General features: G+C 45.5%; 1 protein-coding gene and 1 pseudogene across 1 annotated transcript in view; one reads left to right on the top strand and one right to left on the bottom strand.

Annotated features, from left to right (window-relative positions):
- Window positions 1–4,460: 4,460 nt before the first annotated feature.
- On the bottom strand, window positions 4,461–5,081 carry LOC131284350 (putative nuclease HARBI1; annotated as a pseudogene).
- A 2,028-nt stretch (window positions 5,082–7,109) lies between these two features.
- LOC131284349 (uncharacterized) overlaps window positions 7,110–27,422 on the top strand; it is an 88,810-nt gene continuing 68,497 nt past the window's right edge. The window contains exon 1 of the mRNA XM_058313205.1: window positions 7,110–7,206. Within this exon, the coding sequence (XP_058169188.1) occupies window positions 7,110–7,206 (97 nt within the window). The remainder of the gene's footprint in view (window positions 7,207–27,422) is intronic.

Below are 27,422 nucleotides of genomic sequence, written 5' to 3'. Positions count from 1 at the left end.
GGATTCTAAATTAAAGCGTAAACTGGCCAGAAATCACTCCGCACCAGACGCGCAGGCGGAAGGCAATAAATGAGCAGAGGGACAGCCAGCAAAGGAAGGAAGAAGGGGCAATTGGGCGACGAACGGGGAAAAGGAAGGAGCATTGGAAAATTATTAATGAGCAAAAAAGGATTACTCGGCAATGCTCAATTAATTTCTGGAAAATTTAAATGCTCGAGTGCTTTTAAAACTCGATACTTCGCTCCGTGCACCCGAGGAAGCAGAAATGCGGAGTTTCAGTTCGAGTCCACCTCGATTACACGGTTTGCCGGAGCTTTTTGCTCTTTTCTCGCTGACTTTGTCCGGGCAACTCCTATCAATTAAGTTCGCAGCGTTGAGTTTCGTGTGGGACGCGCGTTGCGAGCTGGAGGTGGGTTTTTTCTGTGCGTTTCTCTTCGGGTAAACTTTGGCATCGTTACCGTTGCGAGTTTGTTTGACTACGCGCATTGCTCTTACCTTCGGTCCAACCAGAATAAGGTACGATCAAAGCAGTCCTGGTCCAAGAAATAGGACACTTTGTCAACCTCTCGGAAGGTTCGCTGCGGATCGGATTGGGGAAATAATTAAATGTGCGTATTTTTGATAACGATATTGAAGCAACCTTGGGCTCGTAATGAGCGATTGTCTGAGTTTTGACAAGGTGAGTTGAAGATTTCCTGCCGCTCTGCCGGTTCTAACAAACTGGAGCATGAAATATGATACCAAAGTGCTTTATCGAGCAAGTATACCTTATCTAATTGCGTTCAAGATTTCCTCAAACGATCAGGAAAAGCAAAGCAGCCACTACCAACACCGGCTCGAATATCTGATGATTTAAAAATTCAGGTAAATAATTCTTCAGCTCCGCCGGCAAGTAAACTGATAGCCAATTATGGCTTTATGAGCTAAAGTTTTCATAAATCTGGAGAAAACTCCACCCCCTTTATCTTTGTTTCTGTGCACCGAATGCTTCGGCACTCCAAAACTTCCTCTTCCGACAGGTTGGTGAGTGATTGAACTCATAAATCCACCCGGAAGTGGTTCGGGTATGGTTTACACAGCTTGCGAACTGCTTCACGAGTTCGATTGAGACGGTGTTCGTTAAAAAAACGCTTTCCGTGTTTTATCAATCAATAAACAAACTTTTATTTTTTCACCCTCTTTTTACTAAACCAAACTACTAAAATATATAAGTAAAATAAACGAAAACCGTTGCGGTACTTTTTTTTTGGCGCTCTTCACATCTTCTGAGCTATAATTACACTTCAAACACCGTCGGTATTCGTCCACTTTCGTTAAGCACTCGGTGGGGAGACGGTTTCCATTCCGGTCGTGCCCATACGAGCATATCCTTTTTCTCGAGGGCAAATGCTTATGATTCCTGTTGTTTATTAATATTACGGCTACATGTCGCGTACGCAGTCGTTCCGTTTAATGGCTTCACGCAATTCACCCACCATTCGTGACGCTCTCCCTTTGGTCGGGGAGGATAAGACGGTTTTAGCAGAGTCTCTGATTCACACCACGACCAAACTATGCGCATGTGTGTGTGTGTATGTTTGTGTGAGGGTGGAATGTCGACCCGGCGCCCCGTTGCAGATAAACATTTCACCTGCTGCTTCGTTCTTTTGGTGCATTCCAAGATGTTGTCTGTAGTTACTGTGGAGAGGCGGGACGGCACGGCACAGAGCGGTGGGCAGGGCGGCAATGGCAAGAAAATAGAGCCACATGGAACGTGGGATGAGCGAGCGAGATGGAACGCTGGAGAAAATAGTGCAGCATGGCACGTTTAATGGGAAAACTTGTAGATAGCGCAAAACAGAGCAAACCTTTCATCCCGGACAAGTCACACTAAAGACCAGATCCGGAACGAGCATCGTTGGTCGGTCCGGGGGGGCCGGTGAGGCCCGGGACGAAGTGCTGGCGTGGGCAAGCGATAAAGAAAAGTGGAAATAGCTTCAACCTCATTCACTTGCCGACGATGATGGCCGGCTCCGGGTTGGTGCTCTATTTGAACTTTGCTTTGGCCCGAGCCCGGTCAGTCGATTTTGCTGAGTTGGTTTGCTTTCCGCTGCTCAGCCGAGCGTCCGAGTTCACAAACTGCGGGCAAACTGCCCGGAAAACTTGTGGCCCACAGAGCTCATGCTTTGCTGGGCTAGGAAAACGACGATACAGGATCGGGATGGTAAAAACCGACGGGAAATCTTTCAATATGTAACATCATCATGCCATAAAACTATCATGAAGATAAGCGCTATTTTAACATCCGCTTGCCGTTAATGCCGGACCCAAGACCCACGGGTTGGTAGGAGAAGCTGTGTACTAATTACTTTTGAAAGCATGTTTTTCTACACCGGTAATCTGTTATGGTACCATATGGGAAGATAATTAATGTGCGAAAAGGTTCGCCTAATAAAGATCTCTCTATTTCAACAAACTTTATGAAAAACTACATTCCATATTGACATTATCTGGTTTCTATTTCTCATAACCCGAAACAGGTTCAAGCTCTTATTTTAGAACATTTTTGAAGAAAAACAAACACTGTCATCTTCATGATATTGCCATCTAGTGAAGAAAGTTTCCTGACACCCAAACGAATCGTATGAAATTGCTCTCCCGAGAGTTCGCGAATCGAATTCCATTTTGTTTTGCCGTTATTTTTCCCATTTAATACGTCTTTGGAGCTTTTCATTTTTCTAGATGTTTTTTGTAGAACGAGATGTTCGCGATTTGTTTTGATTCAATTTGAAGCAGCGCAGTTCGTGTTGATTTCGTTATTGCTTAATTTATCGCACTCTTTTGAAGAACATTCTTCCACCGGAAAGTTTCCCCGTCGGAATGCTTCCTTTTTTTTTTGTTTCGCCCAAAAGCCTGGAACCGATAGCCTAGTTAAGAACCAAAGTTATCGTTCTTTCTCGAATACTTGGTTTTTGTTGTGCTAAATGAACCCTTTTAAAACACCTCGTGGATCCAGTTTTGCGATCCTGAAATATTTCCTAACGGCTTGGAAACATTTAGCACCATAAGCAAGATATTTGTGACGGCTTTAATGACATTCCGATGACCATAGGAGCACGGGTTGCTAAATTTGTTAGTGAACTATGGTACCTATCGCGAACCAAGTTAACAACCGGTCGATAAACATATCGACCGATATAATGACAGTAATGGCGGAATGGTATCGCAACGCATCAAATTTATCAACCCGTAAAAACGCGTGTACAATTGCCATGGCTACCGTACAAATCGTGGGGAAAAAATCGAGCAGTTGTTAAAAAAGTCTTTAATTTGCATCGCGAACGAAACATTTTTTTTATATCGACCGATATATTTAACTACTGCCTCAACCCATCCGATATACTGAAAAGAGCTGTTGACCGTGGAAAGATTTATTTTAAAAAATGTAAAAATGTTATTCTGTGTTAATTTTTTGCTCTCTTATTATTTTTTAACCACTTTAGCCCATCAAAAAATTTATTTTTCTGGTGAAATTTTTTTTTGTTTTAAAATTTGTTTTTTTATTTAACCGCCTACACGGGTAGTTATTGTAGTTTTATATTCAAAAAACAATTGATTGGATTGTCGTATCGGCGTGAAACTTTTAGAATGCCTAGAAATAGTAATTTTCTATCGTTTTGCTAAAAAAAACGTTTTTAAACAAATTTAAGTAATTTTTATTTGCCGTTGTCGGTCGATACCCCTCAAACGTTCCGTATTTCTCGTACTTCGGACCAATTTTAATTTTATAGAGATGTCGGATCGATTTTATAATTTCAAAAATTCATTAAGTATATTAATTTGAGGTTCCAAAAAATTTCAACGGTATAAAAAAATGAGTATTTTTCTTTTGTACAGTTATGCATTGTGTTCTCTGTTCTTATAGATTCACGTATTTTGTTTTTTGGTTCCTGCATTAGCGCCCGTATCGTGGAAGGAGACACCGTTTTCGCAATTTCCGTTCACTTCCTGCTTGCCAAGAACATCTCTAACTGTTACACCACTTCGCCTAAGACAAAGTTTTGTGATTGCCCAGTATTTTTCATTGGGGCGAAGCTGTGGCAAATTTGGTTTTGGTACAAAATGAATCTTATTGACCCTGTACCACTCTAAGACAACCTTAGAATTATGGCAGGTCAAAAACTTGATAGAAAAAAGTACGTGAATGTATAAGAAAGAAATAGAAAAATAGAAATATTCGTTGCTTAATCATCCATGGTTTTAAAGGATAAGCAGAGTTCCCTAAACAACAATAAAAAAATCATAAATATTGGGTACAAGAATATCATATGTAAATAGACAAACCCAACAGCTTCATCGTTCGGTCACCACTGTTTCATTTTTCTTCTAAGTATAAAGATATTGGGCTTGTATTGTATTATCTACAAATAGGATCATTTGCCTGTGGTCACATATCTAGAAGATCATTATCAACAAGCATTTTATAAAGAAGTGTTAAATTTAATATTTACCATTAAAGCGTTTAAACTGTAAAACCCTTTTCTATTCAAATATTGAATTGGGTTGTCGTAAAGTGCGACAATTCTGATGTGAGTTCCATCGGTGCACATAACTACACAAGGACAGGTAATTTTTTACAAAAAAATCTCCTGGCGTCTGCTTTTTCGTCGGCAGTCATATCCATGATTATGAAATCCGCTAGTTCACGTTCCAACGCGGCTAGAGTTTGATCTAGCGTTTCAGAAAAAGTAGATTGGGCAATTGCCATAGTAAAATCGATACCAACACTTAGTTGGTACGACCCTTGAGCAAAAAATCTTTGTTCCACAATTTTTCTTCCGCCGATAACCCACGCTTATGCTTATGCTAGTTCCACTTTGGCAAGGATTTCTTCAAACACCCTCTTCGGAACTCGGTAATTGTTAATGAAGCTGAAAAAGGAACATGTTAAAACAGTGGCAACGATTGTTGAGCCAATACGCTTACGTTTTATCCGATAATTCAAGCGGATCAAAATGCTTCTTCAATCGCCTACGGTATGCTGCTAGATTTATCTCCTCTTCATTCTCCGCATCATTTAAAAAGAATAATGAATTTATCATTCAAATCTTTTGGATGCTTCACGAACTAAAATGCTTCTCGATACGATAGAAGTCGCACTAATTGTAGCGTTGTTAAAAGTAAACAAACTCTAGGTTTCCATGGTAATTTGACAGACGGCGAAACTACTCGATAGGTATTTTTATGGGTTGTTATAATTTTACCGACTGCTCAGTTGAATACATTCGCGATACCAATTCGAGTAGATAAATTTATCGGTCGATATAATCAAACGGGTTGGTAAATTTTACCGACTGCTTTCGCGATAGGTACCTATGTTTTGATTCTTTCATGGCTGTTCAGACATTGTTATGCTTGCTTTTGTTAGGTGAACAGAACGGAATAACAAAGCAACTGCATGTTTCATGCTTTTCAAAATCACTTTTCCAAATGTAGGCAAACAAATTTTGGACTATTGTTTCATTCTTGTGCAAGGTCTTACACGAAAATGTTCCTCGTCTCTATTTTCAGACTGATCCTTCGCTGACCGGACACAGCCGGCGGTGCCGCATCCGCCTGAAAGGGTTTATCGAGAAGGATGAACTAAAAAGCACTCCCCGGAAGGAAAGAACCCATGGAGCTCGTAAGCTCCACACTAATCGGAGCACAAACACAATGCACACGGGAGCGCCTTGCCTTTCGCACCGGAAACACTCGCATATGTGCGCTGGCGAAACAATAACATCGACCAACTCCGCCGGTCGTGCCTCGGGCAGGGATTTACAGCACAGCCCCGACAGCTTCGCACTTCCGGTCGAAGGAGCTGGAAAGGCTTTCAACACGAGGCGCCCTTGTCCGTCGACACCGGCAGTCTTTACGGAAGGCTGACCAGCACCGGAGTACTCCGAACACCGGCAGCGAACCGAACGTCCGAGCCAATGCGAACCCAGACGGCCTTCCGGTGCGGAGTGCTACCCGACGAAGTCACATGACGTGATTAGGAGCTGCTTAATCCACTCTGTTTCGTCCAGTCGTCAAACTGCAACTCGGTGTCAATGCCACCCTTTGCCACCGAGGTTCAGCGTGAGGAAAGGCTTACTGGACTTTCGCCAGTGCGTGGTATTTATTCATCGCCGGGAAACAAAGCTCGCCCGGACTGCTGACAGATTACGTGAGCCAACAACGTGCGCTTCCTTTTGCACTGGTCCACTTGCGTAAGACTGTCGATATCGATCCTTTGAGGCTCAGTAACTTGTTAACAAATCCATGCAAATAGCATCCATCCATTGATAAATGGAATCTTGTAACGGAAGAAAAGGTTGTGCTGAATCGATCGATGGTTAGAAACGTTAACATTATGTAGAGATGTATATTTAGTGTAACTTACTTTCATTAAGGCAATTTTCCAGAAACTGCCATATATAATAATCCTGTAGAGCAACAAATACTGTACTTTGTTAACCTTGTTTTGTACACATCTCAACCTTTTAAGTCAATTCCGAGCAACGCGATCTAAAAGCTAACCAAAAGACTTGTCCTTATTATTAATATTTTAACTTAATCCCTTATTCATTTTTATTAAAAGGACGTACAGGCAAGCATGTGCTACGACGTGAAGTGACATCAGAAACAACATAATCCTTTTTGTCTCGCCGTGCCGTAACGCGCAAAGAACAGTCGCTGTCAGTTCAAAGGTGACATAAAGGATCGTTTCGCGGCAAAGAAGAAAACAAAGTTCAACTCGTGCGTGGTGCGGAGAAAAAGTGTAAAAATCGGTGAATCTGTGCCACCACCAACCACCGGCGTTGTGCGTTCGTGTGTTTGTGTATTTGTGCTTGTGTGTGTGTGTGTGTGTGCCAGTGTGTTCTACGCGTTCACCGGGCGCGGCTTACGATAGGGAAATGATGTTCAAACGTGATTATCTCGGTTGATTCGGTGTGAGTTTTAAATACCATCAGCGGGCGTGACGGGAGCTAACCGAATAAAAAAAGATATAGGGCCAAGCGCGAGCCAAGAGTGAAAACATCGGCGTGTGAAAATCTTCGGAAAAGGTGAACCCCCGGCTGCCTCGGCTACGCACGCCACACGCCATGAAGCCGGCGACAGTGGGCGGCGTGTTGCTAGCCCTGTTGCTGGTTAACCTTGCCCGGGCCCAAATTGACTGGGCGGAGGATGACGACGATCCAGGTGAGTAGTAGCGGCGAGTGTGTGGAGGGAGAGTGGGTTGAATTGTAGGGCGGGATTAACGAGTTTTCCCCAAACTTTTTGGCATCACGCGGTGGGTGGTGGGAAGCGCCAGCGGAAGGATTAAACGAGGCGCTTTGTTGTCTTCGGGTGGCAATGGGAAGATTAAGGTTTCACCATCCGAAGCAAATTAGGCAGCGCCGGGACAGCGATGAAACGCGGATAATTAGTCGGTGGGAAAAACCCTCGCCCCGCGCACAAAAGGGTTACCGTGGCGAGGAGATATTGTGCCGAAATTCATAGTTACAGAAAAACGCTTCAACAATGCAGGCAAAGGGTGAGCGTGGGCTTATGACTTTGTTCGCATCGCTTCGGGTATTTGCAAATCAGTATTTAAATTGTTTGTAAAGCTTAATGACTTCAGTCGCCGAATTTTTCAACAATGCCAGAATGTTATGTTTCCATTGTTCAATGTTCATTGTTCAAATTGGGTATTGATACTGCTCTTTGTGTTAAATTCAAGAACGGGTTACCAAATATTTTTTCGAACGCCTGAACAACTAACAAGGATTAAATTCTAAGAATTCTATTTTTCATTTTATTTCTATCATATTTTATAACTTCTACTTGGAAAAAGTATATAAAACAGCACAAGAAATGCACGAGTGTTTTTCTACAATGTATTAGTGGTGAGGGAAAAATAAATAAAATTAAAATTTATGAGTTCCCAGTGAAGTGCAAAAGGATCCCGGGCTCAATCAGTATTTTGTCGATTTCCACAGGAAAAACCAACGAAACTTCTCTGTTTTGTGATGCATGCCGATTCTCTACCCTCCACCGACGTGCATGCGAAAAACTGCACACTGCACTGCACTGCACTAATTGAGTTATCGGCATGGAAATGGCCGGTACGGTGCCGATTCAAATCACGTCCGAGATTTGCCGGAGCACCCGGTTCGGGATCAGCCAGACGGCACCGCTCCAGGACTCTGTGGGTGCTTGCCGCTGACATGTTTGATTAATTCGCGTGTGAAAATCAACGAGCAGTGGACCGGCCGGGATCGACGCCGGTCAGCTGCACTTTGCCTTGCTCGGGTCCCGGAGTTCCGCCGCCACTTTAAAGCAATCTCTCAATCAGCAACCTCGAACTCTCGAGTTCGGACGTATTTTCTGCACCCGGAAAACATTTCGGCATACATATTTATATTTGCGTCCTTTTTTGTCTGTTTTCTTTTTTGTGCAAAATCTAAGCCGATGCGGGAAAGCGGGGGAATTCTGGCACCGGTTCGATGTTTCTAATAAATCGCTCCCGTGTCTCCGTGCCGTCCCTTTGGGGCGAGTGGGGGAAGTGGTCGGTTCCCTTTCGACAAATACAGCCACTCGGGCTTTCGGGCGACGCGGTGAAGCGTTCCAAGCCAACAAATCATGAACAAATAGCCATATATCTTACCTGATCCGATGCACTGCAGTATATCAAGGGCCCGGGGCAAACATCTGTTTCTGCGCGCGTTTGACGTCACCACGAGGTCAACCCGCTGTCTTCCACCAAAGTCCTCGGTGCTCGGAAAATCAGGACTTTTCACCCTGCCACTCGCACAGGCTCTCGAGGCCCGAAAATTCTGCTTCATCGGAGCGTACAATTTGATTTAATATTTGCCGTTCGTTTTAACCTTCCGACTCGGATGGGACGGGATTGTTCCCCCAGACCCCCTCCCCCCATCCCTCCCCCGTCAGGCATCCCCTGGCCTCCGTCACTGCTGCAGCAATACGACAACATCAGCCATCAGCAAATTTTCCAGACTGCATTTTATGGCCGTGATATTTGTCCAGAGTCGGAGTGTTTGCTCAGCGGCTGACGAAGGAAAGTGGCGGTGAAGTTTGCTTGTTTTTTTTTCACCTACAACGAGAGCATCGGCACAACCGGCCGGTCTCCCGATCTTCCGGCTGTCAAGTTGTGGGTCACCGTTTTTTGTTTTTTGCCTTAGCCGTCCGGCTCGAAGTGATGACTGGGGAAAAATCCTTGTCCGATCCCGATTAACAACAGGGGCGAAAGGTTATGGAGGCCAGGGGGGGTTGGCCGGCTGCAGCTTTTATATCCTACGTTATTTGCTTCACTTTATCGTGCCGGGGCGCAATTTATCTCTCCGGCATTTTTAATGCCGGACAGGCCAGCATCACTCGGCCAGCATACATAAACCGATGACGAGGTGGATAAAGACGGCCACCGTAAGGTGTGCAAACAAGTAGGATGGCGCCACATGCCACTGACGGAAGTGCGAAGAGGCACACACAGACATGTGCACGAGTGTCCACCAAATCAGTCAAAGTGACGGTCTCGTATGGGAGCTAACCTAAGCGTGTTCCGGAAAAAGAACGCACTCAAAATATTGCTGACGAAAAATATTCCGTATGGCTGACGGTGGGGGTGGTGGAGGTAATGGAGCGATGTCGCTTTTCCCGGACACTCTAGAACCGTGATACGTGGGAACCAAGGTAGGTTTCCACCCACTCTCGTTAGCGGCCGTGTGAACTTCATCAGACAACTCGGATGCCGAAGGAAAAGAATTCCCCAAAAACCGGTATCGGATCCTGACGGTAGGGTCGTTTGGATTGGATCGGAATTTTCCCTCATTTTTCCACCGCCGGGAACACCCCGAAGGTGGATTGTATTTCAGTTGATTTCATCCAACAACCGGCATCGTCATCGTCGTCGTCGCCGTCGTAGTCGTTGGGCACGTAAAACCTTTTAGTTGAGCCATTATTCATTCGATTGTTTGCATAATTAATACACGGACGGGTGTTTATCCACCGGATCAGAACATATATCGAACCACAGCGCATAGCAGAGCTCCCCCGAGGGTAGACGAAGATGATGGGTCTTGTGTGTGTGAGACTCTATGTTTATGCATGCATTCGACTGTGTGGGAGCGCCGGTGCGTACGTGTGCTATCAGACAAACGTGCCACACTTCAGCAGCCTTCCGGCAGCTCGGCTTGGTTGAAACCGGATCGGATTGCGAACCAACCCCCGCCCCCATTGTGTAGGAAAGGACTCTGTAGGCGGGTTTCGGAATTAGCGGAATCAAACTAATAGAACGCCTGCTTCACGCAACTCATTAGGGTGTGTTCAATGAATCGAAACAACCTTTTTGGTAGCACCAGGGGAATTCCAAGAGTGCCTGGTGTGGTGATAATCGGTCGCATAAGAATCGCTTATGACGTGTCCCCTTCCCGAACGCACCGGGGAAATTGCAAATCATACCATCCTAAAGCACCCTGTACGTGGCACCTGTTTGAGCAGATTTGTTCAAATTTGCTGTTATTAAAACTCTAACGTTGGCAACACTTATTTCCTTGTTACTTTTTACAACCTCTCCATGCACGTGCTCGGCCAGCTCACCAATCACTTTTCGCACGGCTCTGGCAGATAACACATTTTAGGATGGGAAGGAAAAAGAAACCCCCACCCTCGGCCTTGTGCAGTGCCCGCGAAGTACCCAAGCGGGGTGACATTGATTGATTCGTTCGTTAGTGTGATTCAATTGGAGCTCTTCGAGGGATGCTCGAGACGAGTGTTTGCCGGAGTGTTCCGCGATAAACGCACGAACTTTCATCGCCTTCAAATTCATCTTCGCCGAGTTTACATTCCATTTGTCATCATAGTGTGTGTATGTGTGTCGCGACCACGATGGTGCTGAACATGAAAAGAAATGGTGTATTTTTCCCTTCCCATGTTCACTTGCGCCACGTTCAAGTGTTTGATCGCTGTTGGAAGGGAACTTCTGGCGAAGATGGGTTAGTTTTCGAGCACACGGTGTTTTTCTTTCTTCCTTTTTTCACACGCCACTGTTTCGTTTTTCACTCGCCCCCGGTACTCGAAGTGAAGCCACGTGAAAACAGTAACGAATGAGGGAAATTTCATTTCCACTTGGGCTCCTCTGCATTACAATTTCCTGTGTCACTTAGCGGTTGTGGCATAACGAGAGGGGAAGGGGGAGGGAGATCTTCAAGAGTCTGTGGCCTTGTGCGAAGGTTCTTTCGTGGCAAGTGGAATCTCGTCCTCGAACGAAGCCGCTGTCGCTCGACGATGGAGGCTGAAAAGTCAAGAGCGTAACACAGTTTGATTGGATACAACGCGCACTCGCGAGAATTGCACAGGTGCGATGGTAAAGCCGGCAAAAGACGAGAGTGGAGCACGCTTTTCCTTGGCATCGAGAAGAGGCCCATCTTCACAGACCGCATTAATTTTCTGCCCGGAAACTATCCCTGGGAAAGCTGCAAATGGGAAACTTCCTACCAATTAGGAGAGGCCAACCAGGGAGGCTAGAAACTTTTCCAAGAAAAATGTCAGCCGGAAAATGGGAACAGCTGGCACTAAGGGGCCTGAAAGATTTTTCCAAATAGCAACCACTCTTCCGTGGCGTTCAATGTTCCTTCCTGTTCTGTTGAAGATATTCGCTTTCCGTTCGCCCCATTGTAGGTTGCGTTACGCTTTGCCCCACTTATGGGAAGGTATCAACATTCAATTCACCTTAAAAAGACTGCTGCCACTTATTGAAATACCAATCAAACTTGCTAAAGCTCCAAGCACCGCCAGTTCAATCCCGTTTGATGCAAGAACCCTTCGGAAGGGATTTTCGAGCCCGATGGCGCATTTGGTGAGCCGTCGGTGTTTTTATCGAGCACGGTCCCGGTTGAGCAGGATCAAGCGCAGGATTCTTCGTGCGACTGTGCCTTGACCAATATTTACACTAAACTACACAACCACACACGTGCACACAAGGAACGTTGTTCTTTTTGCCACCACCAGGTGTAGATTGTGCCAACAAACCCATACGGCACCGGGAAGGCAAGCAATGGCAGCTCGAGCAAATGGTTCTAGGCCAGGCTGCCAGAAACACTCTCACTACGGAGCTCACCGGTTGCTGCCTATTGATCCAGCGCCATCACTTGAAGCTTCGAAATCAATTTCCGTTCGGCACGATGCGACGACCCTCCAGGATGTGGGCGCCAATCACGTAGCTTCGGTCGCCTTTTCCTCACACATTGCCACACAATCGATACGAGGCAGCACAAGGGTGGCGAGCGAATGAGGGGAAGGGCTTCCAAATGTTGCCCAGAATGCCACTGTCACACGTCACACAGAGTTTGGGAGACTTTTGCTGAAGTCGATCATTATCTGCACCCCCGGTCGAGTTCGGGATCAGTTGAGTTCACGTATTGATTTGCGTGCGCTGAAGAAATGTGTGCCATATTGCTTGGAACTGCCGGGATATTCATGACCTGAGGCAGAACAAGTTCATCAGCGCGATGGAAAATGAAAAAGAATACCGTCGTTAAGTGATATCAACATGCCTTTCGTGACGAGTTCACTATCGATTTAATACTGAACCAATATTTGTCACCTGATATCCTTCCGCAGGCTGCAAGTTAAAATCCTTACAGAGCTTGAGTTAATATTCATCATCGAAATATAAATGAAAACCGCCAAGCCAGAATGAAACTGTACCCAAATCTACAGCTATTTTTCATCGCTCACAGTGTTGCGTTTAAAAGCGAGAGACTGTCCTTAATTGAAACCATTCGTCACAACTGCGAACCGTAAAAGACAAATGGTGAGATTCGTGTTAGCGACATTTAGAAATGGACGTTTTTACTTGTACTGTCTGTTCATTTAATTGCTTTTGGAAGTTTCAGAACCATAAATACTTATGATAGCAATGTCATATTTTTATAGATTTTAAGTTGAATGCTACTATTAAAACTTCAAATATATTGACTTCAATTAACACGTTGACTGCCAAGCGTTTTTAGCACACTCTTTTAGTACAATATTTTTTAATAATTTTTTTGTATAAAATTTATTAAACCAACGATTTTTGAAGGCTAAGCGAAAACTTAGCTTCTCAAAGAATTGATATTAAATAATACTATAATTTTTATGTTGCATTTTCATGTATTTATGGGTCAAAAACTTTTTAGAACTGATTTCAGCTGTCACCTACTTTTGGATGACATGGCAGTCATCGTGTTAAAAATGTACTTTGGTTTCAAATTCCGAGCTAACCAACGAGTTAACGAACGGAACCAGAGTATGAGTAGATTAAACAAAAAAAAATGCTTAGATCGGGAAGTAATACTAGAACCACTAGAAAGAAGAGTGGAGGAGGTGGAACCTGATGCTGACAACACAAGCTACCATCAAAGAAACAACCATTCGTTCCGCGCGCTGGAAAGCTTATTTGTCGAATGACACCATTTTCGGGCCGACATGAGGCACAAAAAAAAACACAAAACAAACGCAAGCAGTCACCGTGAATTATTAAAATCCTCATGATCACCGTCCAAAAAAGTGACAGCATTCATTAGCGAACGATGCTTCGAGGATCGGTGAGACGGTGAGAATAGGAGGAAGACGGGAGACTCCTTTCGCTGAGTGGCCGGAATTTAATCTTCAAAAGCACAAAGCTCGTCTGTCCCAACGCCATATTTTGACACTGAGATGCTTAGTTTGGCCTTCCGGCCCGGAGTTGCGCGGGAAGACGACCGGGCATGCCATGGATATTACCGTAAAATTTTATAAAGCAACGGCGCACCATCTGCCAAAACAATTCACTTTCGTTCAACAGCAACGCCTCGGGGTGACCGTTGCAACACATAACTTCACGACGATCCCCTTGCGGGGGGCGGAAAGGTCGTTGGAAAAGTGCAGCATCGCAACAATATCCGCAATGTACCCGTTCGCAGGGGGCTACATCCTCGGGGCATTGCCGAAGTGCCAGAAACACAGGGTCGGTGTTGGTGGAGAGCTTTCGAGCTGCGGAATGGAATGCGGACGTGAAGCTGTTGCCGACGCGTTTGTCCCTTTCCCGCAGGCTCCCACAGTTGGCCGTGGCAAAATACTTCAAGCCGAGTGGGTATTGTTTGAGCAGGAATTTAGTTTTCAAACTCCGTCGACCGTTGTCCGGGGGGATGCAGCATGCTTTGCAACAATCCGTCGTGAGATGCTTCGGACGGTTACTTGACTGTTCGGTGGCTAGCTCAGATGCTCGGGGCCCGGTTCCAGCTGCTTGCTTAAAGCACTGTTTGCGCAAAGCCGTGTGCGGGTTTGCTAGCGGATGTGTGCCGTAAATTTGTCCTTCGGCTAGAGCACGACGCAATAGGTAGAGTATTCCGGTGCATTCGATAGAGCGTCTTCATCGTCCCGTTTTCCCAAAACGTTCTCTTGGTATTTGCACTTGGCCTGGCTACTTTGCCAAAGGATGCCGTAAAATTTGCACCGATTGCCTTAAATCTTCAACCTTGTCGCCAACCTTCCGGGTCAGCACTTTCTCACCCGGGTTTCTCGAGATGCTTGCACACTGTGGCCGGCAAAAGACAAACAGAGATACTGTACTATTGCTCAGCCTGGGAAAGCCCGGAGGCCACCGGTTCTGGACACAATGCCACGGTACGGTGGAAGAAAGAAACACACGAACGGTAAACAAAAAACTTCAATCCGAGTGGACCAACCCCGGGCCGACCGAGCGCAAAGCGTCGAGCTCCGGACAAGATGAGCATTTATTTGAGTTTTACTTTGCCGATTTCCTGCGCGCCTCCTCTGTAGCCGGTGTCGTTTTCCTCACCGCTGGACACGCGCCTGGCTTTACAGGCGACGGGGAAAGTTACGGGAGAGCAAAGTTCTGCGCCCCCGTCCCTGACCTCCGCTTAACCGTTCCGGTGGCCGCTGGGAGGCTGCTTCTTCATGGCGCCCTCGGGTGTTACTACCGAAAGGTGAGGCTGAAGGTGGAAGTGATTTTCCTTACCTTGCCGTACGCTTCACTTTTACGACACAAACGGCATGAAGCGTGTCTTGCCGGGAGCACGAATGTAAGCGGGAAAGCAGCAAAAAAAAACAAATGCCCCTCTCGCCGTCTACCGATTGTGCAATGGCGAAAAGGACGAGAGCGGCAAGAAAAAGAACTCTATACCCCGAAGAGCTGCCCTTCGCAGCGGGACAGTCGAGTGATAAATGAAGAGCTTAAATGGTTTGTTTTATGAAGATATTTTATGAGTGAAAGTTTTTCTGGTGCACCATTCTGTGTTTTTTTGTTTTTCCTTTGCCACCATTTTTCCACCAAGCACTCGTCCCCGTCCACTCGAGTACTTGAATACCTGCGGAGAGGCTCCAAGAAAAGAATGTTTGTTTGTTTGTAAGATTTTGTTTTTTTTTTGCAACTCCAACCTTTCCGCCTCTTGACAGTTTGGGACCCAACTGTCTTACTCGTACCTTTTTTTTTCTTCCTATTGTTTTGTGTGTGCACGGGAAATTTTCGTTCCAAGTGGATTACACAGCTTCGAGTGGAAATGTGTCATTTTGCGTGAAAACTTACTGCCTGGTGTAAAAGTTATTATTAAACGGCTGGGATCCGGTTTACTGAACCAACGTTTGTAGGGGTTATATGGAGATCCGTTCTGTTGGATGAAACTTTTCCCCTTCGCCCTTTTTCCCACACAGTGTAGGCAAACAAAAACACACACACGTGTATATATATTCCTGCCCATCCGTGCACACGCAGAAACCCGGTGCCCGGTGCCCTTTCCTCCGCACGATCGATACTAATTGAATTTGCCCAAATAGGCGAGCATGATTTGAATGCATAATCCGTCCGAAAATTCAATTCAAACAAAGGCTACTTAATAAGCAAGGCCACATGTGTGATTTTCAAAGCGAACCAAGCTCCCATACTGCTCGTGCATTTTCCATCACGCCGGCGGCTGGCAAACGTAGGTGCGATGTATTTAAAGATATTGTGAACATCTTCCCGGTGCGCAATTTCCACCGGGGGCTTAGCCCGGGGGATAGAGGTTTTTAAGCGGAGGGACCTGTGTCTTTTCCTTGGAAAACGTCCGAAGGCGACTTTCGGTCGTCCCAGTTCTAATCAGATTTCGTTTCGTTTGGGCATGCAAATTAGCTTACCGTCCACTTACAATCTCTCCGCACTCCACCCGGGGCGATACTCTTTCCCGGTGGGTTAGGGTATGATCCTTCCCGGGGACTTTTGTGGATAGGATGGTTCGATCCGGGGAACGACCACGTGGTGGATCTCCTCTCGGAAGGCTCGTATCCCTAAATTCCGCCTTTAATTGCATCGGCCTGGAGGCTGGTGGCTTAATTCGTCGTCGGTGCCACGTTCAGGGATTTCTCTCGGCCACACCAACGTTCCCTAAATCCAACGCCTGACTGTGCCCGTGCATGCGTAGATGGTGCTGTGTGTTGTGCAGCACTATCCCCCACCCAGCCGACCGAAATGCGTATCGAATACGTGCAATTTTACAAATGAAACGCAAAAGCAAACGAGACGAAAGAGATCATAGATAAAGACGATACATTTTCTCGGCAAACCAACACTCTGTCCGCCGAACCGGCTATGCCGGCATAGTTTAGGGCGGCTGGCCGATACATGAATTTGCATCCACTGCGTACGTCGAAGCTCAACAGCTGATTCTCTCTGGTAGGTTCTCCGGTCCAGACACGGACGACACTCGTTCGGTACGGCACGGAAGCAAAAGAATTGGTTTCAAGTTTATTTACATAAATTATGCTTGCCGTCGGTATCCAGACGGTCCGATCTAGGGTACGGCATCTCGCTTACAGTCTTGCAGCCAGGCCAGATATCTGCTTCTTTCAATTTGGAAACATCTATGAGAGAGAATAAAAATGAAGGTCTTTGCAGTCTTTGCGAAACGTGGCGTAGTGTCCTATGTGGTGCAGAACTGAGGCCACAAGGATATGCCTTGAAAACTACACTAAACGTTTATTAAACCTTCTTGCCCAGTGATGGCAGAAGACGGGTCACTAGTGCGTGTATAAATTCGTCTACTCATGAACCATTCCAACGTCCTTCATGTGAAGGAAAAACTTACAACTTGGACGGTTTATACATTGAGGTAATCAAGCATTGCTACACCGATGTAGATCCATCCATGCATATGCTTCACAGCAGAGCTCAACGAAGAAGCCGAAAAAACACTTTGCCATCTGAAATATGAATAGATTTGAATTATTTGACGTAATGGATGAGGCAGAGCAGGCACGAATCCATTTTACCAACCCCATTATGTTGTCAAACATCTGCTTTCGAGCTAAGTCGCCTTTTTGCGTCGTATTCGTCCTTTGCTCCCCTCCCCCGAAACCAAACGTACCAGGTATTCCCATCGTGCAGGATGCACTCACTATCTTGACCGGTATGCCAGAGTGCTGGATTTGGTAGATTCTGCGTTTCCACCGGGCGCTACCGGGGAAGCAATGGACCGGATTGGAAGGTAACCATATCCCTGGTACGTGATGATCCGCGCGACACGATGAATCTGCCATGGAGTGCAGCCGGATGCACTCGGGAGAACGACCGGAACGGCCGGAGCTCGATCCAGAGGGGATTTAGAGTGTTGCAAATTTAACTCCCGGTGACCATTGGCCAACGGGTGCGCAAACGATCGGTGACTCGCTAGGGCAAGGTGCACTCTACCTCACGGGAACAGTGGACGCAAGTACATTTGTATGTTTCCACCACTGTCGGAACGGAACCATCCGGGAACGAGATAGTAAGTGAACGGGGCTGTGAGGCACTAAAAAATGGACTAAATCATCCGGAACGTGCGCCATCGTCCGGCGTTCTTCCTTGCCCGCTACTTTTCCACAACGGAGCGACGTTTCACGTACACACACACACTTATAGACTCAAACGAGCGAGCCGACTTCCGGTTGCAGCACGATGGTGATTTTTCAAATATTCTCCGAATTCTACAACCTTCCGAAGGTGCTGCACCGGGTGTCCACTTTGCGGTGAACGGAACGGGATGGTGGGCGGGCAGGCGCAGCGAACCGGAAAAACGGAAGGGCAAACGGGTACGGTCAAGCGAGAAAAAGCGATTTTCCTTTCGAACGGCAGTGGCACCGAGCTGCATAAAAGTGCATCAATATGCAGACTGGAGCGATTACCGCTTTCAGATACGTGAAATGGAATAATAAATAAGCATAAATCCAATGATGTACGATGTGTGCAACGCCCACGAGCACTTTCCCGCGCACCGCTCAGCGACTGGTAGAAGAGGGGAAGGCTGGGGGGAATTGTTTCCACCTCGGTTAAGGTGGACAACTATCGGATTTGTTCGCATCGGTGGCACCGTTGGGAAGTGGAAAATAAAACAACACTTAACGGGGGAAACCCTTTGCAGTGGCATGCTCAGAAGCAAGCGTCAAATCTCCCGGGTGTAGCTAGTTTATATCGCAATGTTGCGCATGTTTTCTTAGTTTCCTTTTTCTTTTGAGAAATTTTTCAGATTTTCTGAAAGCATTTGATAATTAACAAAAACTATCAGAATGCAGTTGTTTAAATCGGCATCAGAAAAAGTTTTTTCATCAAAGGCTTAAGAAAAGAAAACGTTTAATAAATAAATAAAAAAATGGAGAATGGTTTAAGAGTTTCCTCTGTTCTCTAATATTGGAACCGTTAATAAACCGTAAAATAGTTTTAAAAAAGGGTATACTTTTGTTCATTGTGTTGCAGAACATTTCAATTTACTGAAATTACGTACGATTATCATAAACACTAACAATTATATTTTATCACTCCGACAAAGAAACTCGACGATACTGGCTTGAAATATTTGTCAATTAATCTTAGCTTGCTAATAATTATCCATCCAATTGCCTCCCCGACGGCTTGGGCCAACAATCGCCGGCAGCAATCGACAGCCTGCAAATAAATATTCAAATCGAAAACCGAATGTTCAACATTTCCAAACACGCCTCCGCACGCTAAATAGATGTGCTTATCGCCAGCAAACACAATGAGCATTCGAAAAGTGGCCACTCAGCCATTGTTATCGATGTTGAAAATGGAATACCATCATCTTTTTTTCTTCTTCTTCTTCTTGTCCGCTGTCGCCTACTCTGCTCTCGCGTGTCGTTACCATGCGAGTCGCGGCGCGTGTCTCCCAAATGTTGCCTCTCCGAGAGCCCTTCCCAGCAGGAAAGGTAAAAGGAAAGGAAAAACGCAACGCAATCAGCTTTAACGGGGGATCATTTTCTTCATGGACGCGCTCGCCGTTCGACGACGACGAGTGGTGTGTGTGTGTGCCTTGTGCGTAGGGAAAACAATCAGTAAAGCTCACAGCCGTTCCGTGCCATCTCAACGTCAACACAACGGCAAAGGCAGACGACAATGACGATGGTGGCGTCGAAGGCAGCGGTCGGCGAGCGACCGAGTTTCCCATCGTTCGGGAGCGGGAGAAAAGTGGGAAAAATAAATAAATATATAAATAAATAAATAAAATATGAATTTCCAAATAAAGTGAATTGTGGAGCCGACGGTCTGCGTCGTCGTCGTGGTGAATCGTCGCCATTCGTCGACGAACAGCGGCTCACCCTGGCTGAGGTCTGCGGCACGAACCGGGCACGAACGACTGGTGAACAAATGAAAATATAAATAAATGAATAAATATTTATCCGATAATAGCACCAGCTCGCTCAGCACAAAAGTACGCGTTCGGAACAGAAAGGAGCCCAACAACAGGATCCAACAGGGAATGCGCTTATTCTTTCCTTTCGACCACCTGCTCCTCTTCTTACCCGCGAAAAAAAAAAGCTGGAAGCGGAGCTTTTCCGCACGAGAAGAAAGCGCCCCCGTGATGCGCGAGTGGCGTACTCTCAGAAAATGGGAATGATGAAAAGAACACGAACGAACGTTCCCAAATGAGCATGAATTATAAACAGGCGGCAAAAGCGACGGGCCGCCGAGCCGAGCGATGCGGTGATAAAGCGGGACGGGATGCGATGATACGGGAGCGGATTTCATCAAGCATAGATTACCGTTTAATAACACAGATTCATGATCAACAATCACAACAAAGTGCTGTCGGGCAGACGTGCTGTTGCTTGGGGTTTGGAACTGGTGGCAGGTTAATGCGGAGCATTTTATAACACCGCTCCTTGCGCCCCAACGGTCTCCCTTTCCCCCTCACCCTGGGCGTGCAATTTGTGAGGTGATCAGGTAGAAAATTAACCTGAAATCTATCGTTTTGAGCACAGAGGCGCAAAGTTGTGTAGTCGAAGTTTCAACGGTCGAGCAAGTTGACCTTAAACGTGTGCTAAAATGTATGCAATTGAAACGGCAACGGCTCAGGTGCCTGTGCACGTACCCCGTTCGGAGTAGGTAAAATGCACCATCGACAAATGAAATTCGTTGCATACTGCCGTATGAATCCCCAAACGATTGCCAAACTACGGATATTGTATGTAGCAGCCGGACCTTGTTAGTTCTCACCGCAGCATTACCGGTGGGGTGGTTTCTCAATCCCTTGCCCCCTGCTTCCTGCTTCGGTTTGTGTCCGGTTTGTACGGTGCAAGCAAAACGTATCGATCTGAATAAACATCCCGCACACCGGGAGAGCGAAGCTGTTGCCATGGCTAATCACTTAACCGGTGGAATCCCCGGGACAGTTTGAAATTGAAATGTCGCCCATTAATAACGCTGATGCATGTCGTTTGTTCCGGCCACGGCGGACGGTTCTCGCTCGGTTCCGTCGGCGGGGGTTTGGCCGGTCGGGGTGATGTCTGATGCATACATGACATGTTCTGCACTGCGGCTGCACCGAAGGCCGATCCCACCCCAAGTGCGCCTTCTTCGTGTGTGTTCCTGAGTGTGTGTGTATATGTGTATCGTCCGAAGAAGAACGGTGCTAGAGGTGGAGGTTCTTTCAGCCTGGCTGGGAGACTCGTCCGTTACACAACCTCGACACATAAACCATAAGCAAATGGTCGTGTACCATTGCGGTGCGGCCCGCGGGGTGGGCGAACCCGGCGGGGCAAATCCAATTTTCTTGTGTCACATTCATTCTCTGCCGCACGTGGTTGCCCGGTTGGTGTGAGCACAGTCGATAAGGGTTTCCTGCACGGTGACCCCGGCGATTTCCAGTGGTTTGTAAACTCGTTTTAAAACCTCAGCCCCGTTCCCGGTACGGCTTTGCCAGAACGCAGACGGAGACACTGTCGACGGCCACGTCTGGCCCGGTGTCCAACGTGTTTTGTTTCGCAGTTCAATGGACTTATCAGGCACTTACATGCCACTTTTACCATCGCTGCAGTAGGTAGGTTCTACAAAGGTTCGTTAGTTTCAGCAAGAACTTGTGATTCTTCAGAGTGTTGCATAATATTGTGTTAGAAAATTGACTCAATGGAAACTAATAATAAACACATATAAATAGCAACTTGAACACCCTGGATAACCTGGAAAAACAAACAATCTAGCTGATCGTGAATTTCCCACTCACAACCCATTGCTTTGATCCATGATGCAACTAAACGCCAAAAAACAATTATCGGACCCCTTCCGTCGCTCATTTTTAAGTTTAGAAAAATTATTTCAAATATTTACTGCCTCAGTTATGAAAGTTTACGGCCACATAATTTATCGCAACAATGGTTTGCTGTCAAAGCGTGCTCCGAATGGTACTTATTTTACAGAATTTCACCCGTGGTTACGAAAACGCTTAAACCACACCGGCCATTTGATTGTAATGTTTCCACTCTCACCACATCAAATGGAGCCACCAATTGGGAGTGTTTTACAGAGTATGCACACAACAAAACCGTATCCGCACCACAACTGGAACCATATAAACCTGTTCATGCATAGCAACGTGCAGCAAAGTGTAACATGTAACATGATTTACAGATTGTTCTAAATTCCTGCAACAACCAAATAACGACACTGCGCACTTAGTTCGCCGAAAACGCCGTGCACACAAATTAAGTTCTGAAGCCAATTTTTGCACGAGCATAACAAAACCCTTTTGAAAAATTCAGCCCTTTTGGTCCTGGGCCGGGATGTCACCGGGGCAACAGCAAAATCCAAGTGAGCATGGGCATGAACACAAAACCCAACTGGTACCGCCGTTCGTGGAACTCGTTCTCTTCATGACTCAATAAATAAAGTTGGGTAAAAAATGTATATAGGTTACTTCTTGGAGCCGCCCCATCGTGCGCTTCCGGGCGCGTTGAATCGCATTTGCCTTTACCCGGAAACCCGAATCCCAGGTGAACGAGATGAGATGGTGGAATCTTTGTAATGAAAAACGTATGAGTGTTGGAGCCGCCTGGAGGTGGTGGTGGAAATGGCAGCAGCAAAATTTATAGAGAAGACACCGTTGAGCTTTTGTTTTATGCATTCAAAATGCACGCGGCAATGTTTGTAATATTACTCACCACGGGTGTTTGACAATCCGTCTCGATATATTACTCTTTTAGGGGTTTCCAACTGGGTTTTTCGTATATTGCCATAAAAGCTATCGTACCCCATCGATCACATCGGGAAAGCCTTAGCTCTGTCCATCATGAGTGCACCGAATGGTGATGGACAAGATGGCACTGACCAAAAACCAAAAAACTGCTGATGCCGATTGCCGCTAGTGCTACCGAAAACCACATTATTCCACGGAACCCCCCCGGAGGATGTAAATTAATTAAAACTCGTGCTGACCTGCGGAGCGGAGATTGGAAAATATTATCGACACCGCATGGCGAAACGGGTGCGAAACTGACGGGCGAGTGGGGTTTACAATTTCACGCCGTCCGGCCGGTCGTACTGATTTGTAATGGCGGGTAGCCAAGTTTTTCCCTTTATGTGTTTCGGCCGCCCCCCAGGGGGAGGGAGGGATGGAAAAGCTTGCGTGCAGTTTCAACCGTAAACGTACCCGATTGTGCCCGGGGTCGCGATGTGTATTCGGAGGGGTGCAAAAGTGTGCGCCCGCTTCAACGTACCGGTGAGATATGCAGATTAAAAATGTGCCATAAAAAGGAAGCATAACTTATAGAAGTTTTAAATTAAATTTCCCGTTTTTCATGCGCGTGTCACGGGTCCCCTGTGTACCTGCGGGAATTTTACGTCAGTAGTGGCAAATAGGGGTGTTTGGAAAATTGATTCATAAAATCGAAACATTATTCTCCAAACAATTATGAAAACAACATGACTTAGTCTTCATACTTGAGTAATAATTTAATATAAGAACTATATAATAATATAATAAGAACTATTCGATTGATTACGATTCAAAGATTGAATTCATGTAAAACTTTTATAAATCATGTTTCTATTTAAGCTATAATGCGAAAAATGTCATCAAACATATAATCTTATATTCAAGATTTACTCCAACTCTGATGCAGTTTTCTTCAAACATCTACCCTTTCAAGGACACAATTGTTAATGCACCCGTGATGGTTTTGCGCTTCCTGGCTATTTTTGTTCGTCCAACTCGGTCGGTTAAAGGTTTTGTTTTGCATACCTGGAATTCTTATGTTCAAAAAATCCCCTCGCTGATTTTCTATTGATATTCATGAGCTCAAATCTTTGTCGGTAGAAGTCTACTTCGCGTCGTTCAACAAGAACCACCCGGACCCGACTGGGAGGCGCAGTGCCTTTTCCAGCTCAGTGCCCTAATCCAGGTGCTGCTAGTCTTTCGAAGAATATTTCAGTTGGCATGAACACCAGCGGCGCTGGAGCTGTGGATGTGTGTGAGCTGCCATTTGTGTGTGGTACGGCTACTCCAAAGCCGAACAATGCACCAAAAGGAATGAGCGCCCGCATCCGAGAGGGTGGCTCTTTTGTTTCAACATCTTTCCAAATTGAAACATTCTACACGTGATCTTGAGCACACACCAAGACTTCCGGTGTACTGCAGCATCCCGTTGCAAAGACGTGCACCCTACTCTCGGGCAATCAGCAAGTTGCACGGAATCGGTACGTGCCACTGGCTGCCATCTACCATTTCGAAGGAGGTGACGAGCAGCTGGAAAACTCGAACAGCTCAAGGATGACATTTTCGACGGATGTTCTGCCATATGTCAGTGGGGCAGACACGGTACAAATATGTGCAATTGACGGCAGCTTCATACAAGTTAGTGGAAAGATTTTCTAATATTCTACTTTGCGATGCTCGTGGAAAATTGCGTTTTCATGTTCCATGTTTTAGTTGAGGCCGTTTTCAAAATAATATTAAAACTGTAAAATACCTTACACTGACACATACAAATTATATCCAATGTAAGAGTAGTAAGCATATTTAATGTTTTATTGTACACATGGACGAGATTCTTAATTGAAAATAGCATAAAATGCTATACATATCTTAAGTATGTAATGTGATAAATATATAATCCCGTCTATTTACCCTTACTAAAGGATTAATTTTTCATCGCTGTTTATAAAGCACCATCAGATGTAAAGGTCGTTTAACACAACACCTTGAGCGCCATTAAGTCAAAGTGCAGCAAACAAAACAATTGCAATTCTATGGCAAACTAGAGTGGAAAAAGGATACACCGCACATTAAGCACATTAGCACGAAGTGAAAGAAACATAATATAAAGATCCCCATCGTTTGTATGGGGGAATTCAACGTAACTCTCGCACTGCTTAGCCATCACACAGCTCAACCGGGTCAACCTGGATGCTGGAAACCGGATGCCAGGGGCATCAACCACAGTACAATGGCTCGACCGGCACAACGGCGCCAACACGGAAGCCCATCCATCTCCCGTACTATCCATCACACTCGGGGGAAATTTATCCGTTTCTTGCGAGCGTGAAAGGACGGCCTTGTTCGCTTGCTCGTGCGGGATGCAAGCCTTTCCGACACGATGGTTCTGGGCTCTCCTGATAACGACGCCGGCCCGGTCGGAGGGTGGAAATGTGTTATCATTATTATCGTCATTATTATCTCGCTATCGACAGGCGATGAAGTGTTCCACACTTCTGTTCTTGCTCTCAGTCCCTTATGCCCTCGACACCCCTCACGCCACCTAATGTACTGACCTTTGCCTGTTTTTATTGGCCGTTATTTTTTGCCCTACTTCAACAAGACGAGCACAGGAAAAAATACTGACCCTTCTTCAACACAGCTTGCGTACTCACCCGCTCTACCTGAATCGTGGCATTTTCGAAAGCTTGTGTGCTACCTTTGTGCTAGCGACGAAGCCCTACCCCAAAAACGCTCGGGTGGGATGGCACAAGGGGGGGGGGACCTCGACAGTTTCGGCTGCATCGCAAACACCAACCCGTACCACACACGGTGAAACCTGTTCTCTACGATGGCATTGTGCTCTTGAAACGGTAAACTACGTTGGAGCCATAGATGCGTGGCATCCAATAACCACCACACACGCCATCGTTAAAGATCACGGCTAGCACGCCAATGCCACAGTATGTAGACTTCTCAAAACACCTGGGGCGTTTGGTTACCGGGTTCAAACTATTTAGGTTTCATAGTGTTCTAGTTTTGTAGACTCTTTATGAAAGATACCATATTTCTGATGAAGGCAAGATGTAGACTTTATTTTAAAACAGCCGGTTGCTCTTTTCAAAACAGGAACATGCACTTCGGTGAGGTAGCAGTAAATAATACTTTCGTCTCATATTTTAAACACTTCACTACTTTCTAAAAGTTGTTAATTACAATAGCAGAAGAGCAGTCCTAGAGAGTTATACATTTATGTGAGCCACTGTAGTTTTGTGTGGCAAACACCAAACATTTACCTTGAATGAACTAATAAACCGAATGACGAACATTTAATAATTTAGTCCAAACAAAATATTATTGGATTGAAAGAAACAACCAGAATTTAAAGGTGTCGAAACGTTTTTTTTATCAGCTGTTATAAATGAGAAAATGTATATGTTTCCCCATTAAGTGATTTTATTTGACCCTGACCATTGTTACAACAGTGCCGGATTCTATCACCATCGCTACCATCTTCCAGTTATAGCTCTCCTTAATGTGAGCTCCGGCAAAACAGCCAAAGTCATGTTCATTAGTGACGGCGCAATAATAATAGCAAACTCATGGTATCATCAGAACTCCACCTGTCTCGAGCCTTCTCCCCACGTGGGGAAATTTCGCATAGGAACAACACATTCCGGTTCGTATGTAACGGTGCTATACTGTTGCGAGTAGTATCTGCTAATGTTCCGTGGACGAGTGGTGGAACGCTCAACAGTAGAGCAATTTTATTGCCCGAGTTCGTAGTATCCTGGCGAGAAAGTAAATCACGCTGTTATGGCCGGTGGTGTGGTGGGAAGGAAGTCGCCAGCATCATCCCACTCGTTGTCGATGTCTTTGCCATATACGGTCTCCCAGAGCATCCAGTAGATTCCGTAAATGGTAGACAATGTCTAGTCTCAGACTCGCTCACTCGCGGTCGGTCATAATCATCTTGTTGACTACTATTGCCACCACGCGTTCGTGAAGTAAACTGCTTCACACTCGCACTTGAGCACGGACGTGCGAGCCACGTCAAGCTTTTGTAGTGCCCTTCAGAACGACCCGAACTCGTCGTAAAACTCTGTGGTATGGCCCCGGTGTCTACTCGAAAATTTCCCCACCACAACGAGAGCCGAATACTCCATTTCGGGTCATATTTTAAACGCTTGGCTACCGATGAACTAAATCCGATAAAAATCTTTTAAAGAATAAAATAAATTGAAACATACCGGGAAGTCTCAAGCATTTATGGTTCGATGAATTTACTTTACAAGGTCAATTTCAATCAAATTTAATTGAACCTGCTGATTGATTAATAGCCACACATAAGAGAAAAACACGATAATATTGGCTCCAAAAACAACCGGTAACAAAATATAATGGAGGCGCCCAGTCTTTTTTGAATCAGCTTCTCATAATGGTCGCAATGGAGACGCCTGGTGTTTTCTGGCAACTCTGAAAATGTTAAGTATGATTTGTGACGCGTTGATTTAATATTTCTTGATGTTAAAGTAATAATCACACATAATATGTTCGATGAAAAAAATACACAACATAAATTGGTGAAGTAGTCAAATGTTTGAAAACCTTTCCTTATTTAAGGACAGGCAAATTTCATTTGAAGCCCAAATACTCTTAGACGCAACCAACTGTTGAAATCCCAATGAGAACAAAAGCATAACAAGATAACAAGATACCACCCCGTACTCACGCTGGTCGAACCGATTAGGAAAGGGACATAAAAAATGATTTAACGAAAACGAATTACTCATTGTTTTCCGCCAGACTAAGCTGTCCGGATCGTTCACGGTACGGAAAACCAAGCAAAAGAGAGAACCCTAGTTGAACCATTACTCCAAACCTGCTTGAAAATGCGATTCGACAGACGCGATAAGTATGTATCAACATTTTGACACCTAA

Source organism: Anopheles ziemanni, chromosome 3 (genome assembly GCF_943734765.1).
Source record: "Anopheles ziemanni chromosome 3, idAnoZiCoDA_A2_x.2, whole genome shotgun sequence".
NCBI classification, from domain to species: domain Eukaryota; kingdom Metazoa; phylum Arthropoda; class Insecta; order Diptera; family Culicidae; genus Anopheles; species Anopheles ziemanni.
Note: the sequence above shows the minus strand (reverse complement) of the source record. Positions and strands in the feature narration are given on the sequence as shown.